Genomic DNA, 3686 nt, shown 5'->3' with positions numbered 1-3686 from the left:
GACCGAGGTGGGCAGATACCCTGAGGTCAGGAGTTCGAGATCAGCCTAGCTAACATGGCGAAAGCCTGTCTCTACTAAAAATGCAAGTAAATTATCCAGGTGTGGTGGTGGGCACCTGTAATCCCAGCTACTCTGGTGGCTTAGGCAGGAGAATCGCTTGAACCCAGGAGACAGAGGTTGCAGTGAGCCGAGATGGTGCCACTGCACTCCAACCTGAGCGACAAAGCAAGACTCCATCTCAAAACATAAAAATAAAATAAAGCAGAGGAGTGAGACAATAAACAACTGAATGGTTAAACTCATAACATGCCAGAAAATGCAAGATGCTATGATGAAGAGTAACGCAGAGCAAGAGGAAGGAGGCGAGTGTGTCTGTGTGTGTAGGTACATGAGCGTGCATGTACGTGTGTGTGCATACTGTTGGGGATATCGTGGTCATAGAAGACCTCGTGGAGAAGGTAACATGAGCAGAGACCAACAGGAACTGAAGGAAAGAGCTACATCGATATTTGCAAGAATATTCCAGGCAGTAAGAAGAGCCAGTGCAAAGGCCCTGAGGCAGAAGTGGGTTTGGTGTATTTGCAGAACTGCATGGAAGTCAGTGTGGCTTGAGGAGAGGAGAGTGGGAGCCTATGCGGTCAGAGAGGCCACAGAGGGCCTAGTAGGTCATCAGACAGTCTTATAAACTGTAAAGGGGGAGCCACTGGAGAGCATGAGCAGAGAAGAGAAGTCATCTGACTTCCATTCAAGAAGGATCATTCACGCTGCTGTGTTGAGAAAATGTGGGTGGGAGCGGGGAAAAGAGATGGGAGACTGGAGTGATCATTGAGAAGAGAGGAGGACTGGGACACACAGTTGAGGTAGTGACCAAGGGGTAGCAATCGCTCCACATATTCCCAAGCTACAGCTGATAGGATTTGCTGATAGACTTGAATGAGGGATCAGAGGGAAAGACAGGAGCCAAGGATGACATGAAGCTGGTCTCAAACTCCTGACCTCAGGTGGATTCACCTACCTCGGCCTCCCAAAGTGCTAGAATTATAGGCATGAGGCACTATACCTGGCAGAACAGTTACTTTTTAATTGTCCATATGTTTTTCATTTTTTATATCCCAGGTTTTTTGCGTTAATTTTGTTGTTGCTTTTTGTTGTCGGGGGCAGAGCAGATACAGGCCTTTGCTATGTCACCCAGGCTGAGCACAGAGCAATCACGGCTCCCTGCAACCTAGACTTTCTGAGATCAAGCAATCCTCCCACCTCAGCCTTCTGAGTAGCTGGGATTACAGGTGTGCACCGAGACTCACAGTTAATTTTTATTTTATTTTAAAAATGTTTTGGTAGAGTCAAGTTCTCGCTATGGTGCCCAGGCTGCTTCACAAACTCCTGGGCTCAAGCGATACTCCCACCTCAGCCTTCTGAGTAGCTGGGACTATAGGCATGCACCACCGCACCCAGCGGCTAAATTTGGGCTTTTTTGTAGATACAATGTATTAGTCCTTCCTCACACTGCTAAGAAAGACACACCTGAGACTGGGTAATTTATAAAGGAAAGAGGTTTCATTGACTCACAGCTCGGCATGGCTGGGGAGGCCTCAGGAAACTTACAATCATGGCAGAAGGGGAAGGAAACACATCCTTGTTCACACAGCGGCAGCAGGGAGAAATGCCGAGCAAAAGTGGGGAAAGCCCTGTATAAAACCATCAGATCGTGTGAGAACTCACCATCATGAAAACAGCATGGGGTAACCACACTCACGATTCAATTACCTCCCACCAGGTCCCTCCCACGACACGTGGGGATTATGCTAAATTCAAGATGAGATTTGGGTGGGGACACAGTCAAACCTTATCAGATGGGGATTCACCATCTTGCCCAGGCTGGTTTCAAACTCCTGGGCTCAAGTGATCCTGCTTCCTTGGCCTCCCAAAGTGTTGGGATTAAAGGCATGAGCCACCATGCCTGGCCTGATTCGTTTTAATATAGATTGCATTAACATGTTTTTTTATCATGACGTCTGAGGTTTTGGGTGCCCCTTAAGTTGTGCACCTGAGGTGAGTGTCTCACTCCCCTTACCCTAGTCCCAGCCCTGTTCTTGGGAAACTGGAGTGCAGGGAGGCCCTGCTTTTTCAGCCACAGCCACAGAGCTCCTGTGTTTCTCCCCAGGTCTCCCTGCTATACGCCTCCAATGGCAATTGGTACCACACCTGCGGAGGGTCCCTGATAAACAACAGCTGGGTCCTGACGGCTGCGCACTGCATCAAGTAACTGCCATTCCCTGGGCGCTTGACCTGCTTACCACTCGGTGCTCATTTCTGAGCTGGGGGCTTAAATGGCCTGAACCACACTACATAAAGCAGCCTTGAAAATAACCACTAGCCTGGCCGAGACACAAGCTGTAGTCAATCAATGGTTCAGTGTGTTGGCCTATCAATGTCAGTACATGGCATAGATGGGGTGTGCTGTGCCAGGTACTGAGGGAGGATGAGGAGAAGGGGAAGGCCTAATCTCTGCCCTCTTGGGGAAACTACATGTGGCCTCTGGATCTGGAATTGGGTTCCCTTGAACAACTTGACTTCTCAAAGCTTCAATACCATCACCTGCAGAAAACAATGGAGTAACAGAATTTAGTGTGAATTCAATGAGTTGATTTACTAAAGGGCCTGGCACTTAGTAAGTGCCCAGTGAAAGCTAATTCTGAATTATAGACTAATTATAAAGGCCCACAAGGTTCTGCAACGTTGTTCACTTATCCTCTTTGTTGTCCGTGACCTCTGCTCATCACAGCTGGAACTCACCGGAGCTTCTGCTGGGTCGTTGTGACTCCTTCCAGGAGTGATCCCTTCTCCCAACTAATTTATAATAAGCTCTATGAGGTGATGGGGAAACTAATAGAGACTTACAGTCAGGAGTCCTGGCTTCTGGTTCTGGTTTCTCACTAACGGTGGGACTCTGGCCCAGGTTATGCCTCTCTGGGCCTCAGTTTCCCCATCTGAAAATGAAAGGTGGGAAAATGTCCTTGAGAGCAAATGGCTCCTGTTTTCTCTGTGTTCATCTCATTCCCTCCATAATACTACAGAGTCTGTGTTATTACAACATTGATTTTATATTGTAGTTTAGAGTTAGTATAGTAACAATTATTATATGATCATAGTTCTTACGTTATATACTTTAGGCTCTACTATAACTAACTGATTGTCCCAGGGGAGGAAAGATCCCCAAGCCCAAGCCCCAACTAGTGGCTCATGCAGCAGCCAGTTACTTGGGTCTATCCCACCATTATCCAAAGCCAGGCCTCTGGAGGTGACCCTCTCCCTGGGCCCCCTTTCTCCCAGCTCCTCCTGGACCTACGCTGTGGCGCTGGGACGGCACAACCTCTACATTGCGGAGTCTGGCTCGCTGGCCGTCAGTGTCTCTAAGACTGTGGTGCATGAGAACTGGAACTCCAGCGATGTCTCCAATGGGTTCGTTACTGTCCGGATGCACTTGGGGGTGAGGTTGTCAGGGAACAGATGGGAGTCTCTCAGAGGCAAGGGTCTCAGCCTCACCACATGCCGTCTGCTGCTTCTGTAGGGAGGGGGAGGAAGCTCTGGCCTCTTAGAGGTGGAACCAGCTACAAAGATGTCTGGGGTGGGGATGTGACCTCAGGAGGGAGAAGCAAAGACTGCCAGAGTGACCTGGGTTTGCT

The 3686-nt window shown here is 48.9% G+C and overlaps 1 protein-coding gene across 1 annotated transcript in view; it reads left to right on the top strand.

The window, feature by feature from the left end:
* Positions 1-2164: 2164 nt before the first annotated feature.
* The window catches only part of LOC108524251 (chymotrypsin-like elastase family member 2A), a gene marked incomplete at its 5' end in the record, with an annotated part of 27157 nt that continues 25635 nt past the window's right edge, over positions 2165-3686 (top strand). The window contains 2 exons of the mRNA XM_017865249.1: positions 2165-2262; positions 3334-3527. Coding sequence (XP_017720738.1) covers positions 2165-2262; positions 3334-3527 — 292 coding nt within the window. The remainder of the gene's footprint in view (positions 2263-3333; positions 3528-3686) is intronic.

The sequence above is a fragment of the Rhinopithecus bieti genome, unplaced genomic scaffold, assembly GCF_001698545.2.
Source record: "Rhinopithecus bieti isolate Rb0 unplaced genomic scaffold, ASM169854v2 scaffold_81031, whole genome shotgun sequence".
NCBI lineage: Eukaryota > Metazoa > Chordata > Mammalia > Primates > Cercopithecidae > Rhinopithecus > Rhinopithecus bieti.
The sequence above is the reverse complement of the archived record's forward strand: the minus strand, read 5'-3'. Positions and strand labels throughout refer to the sequence as shown.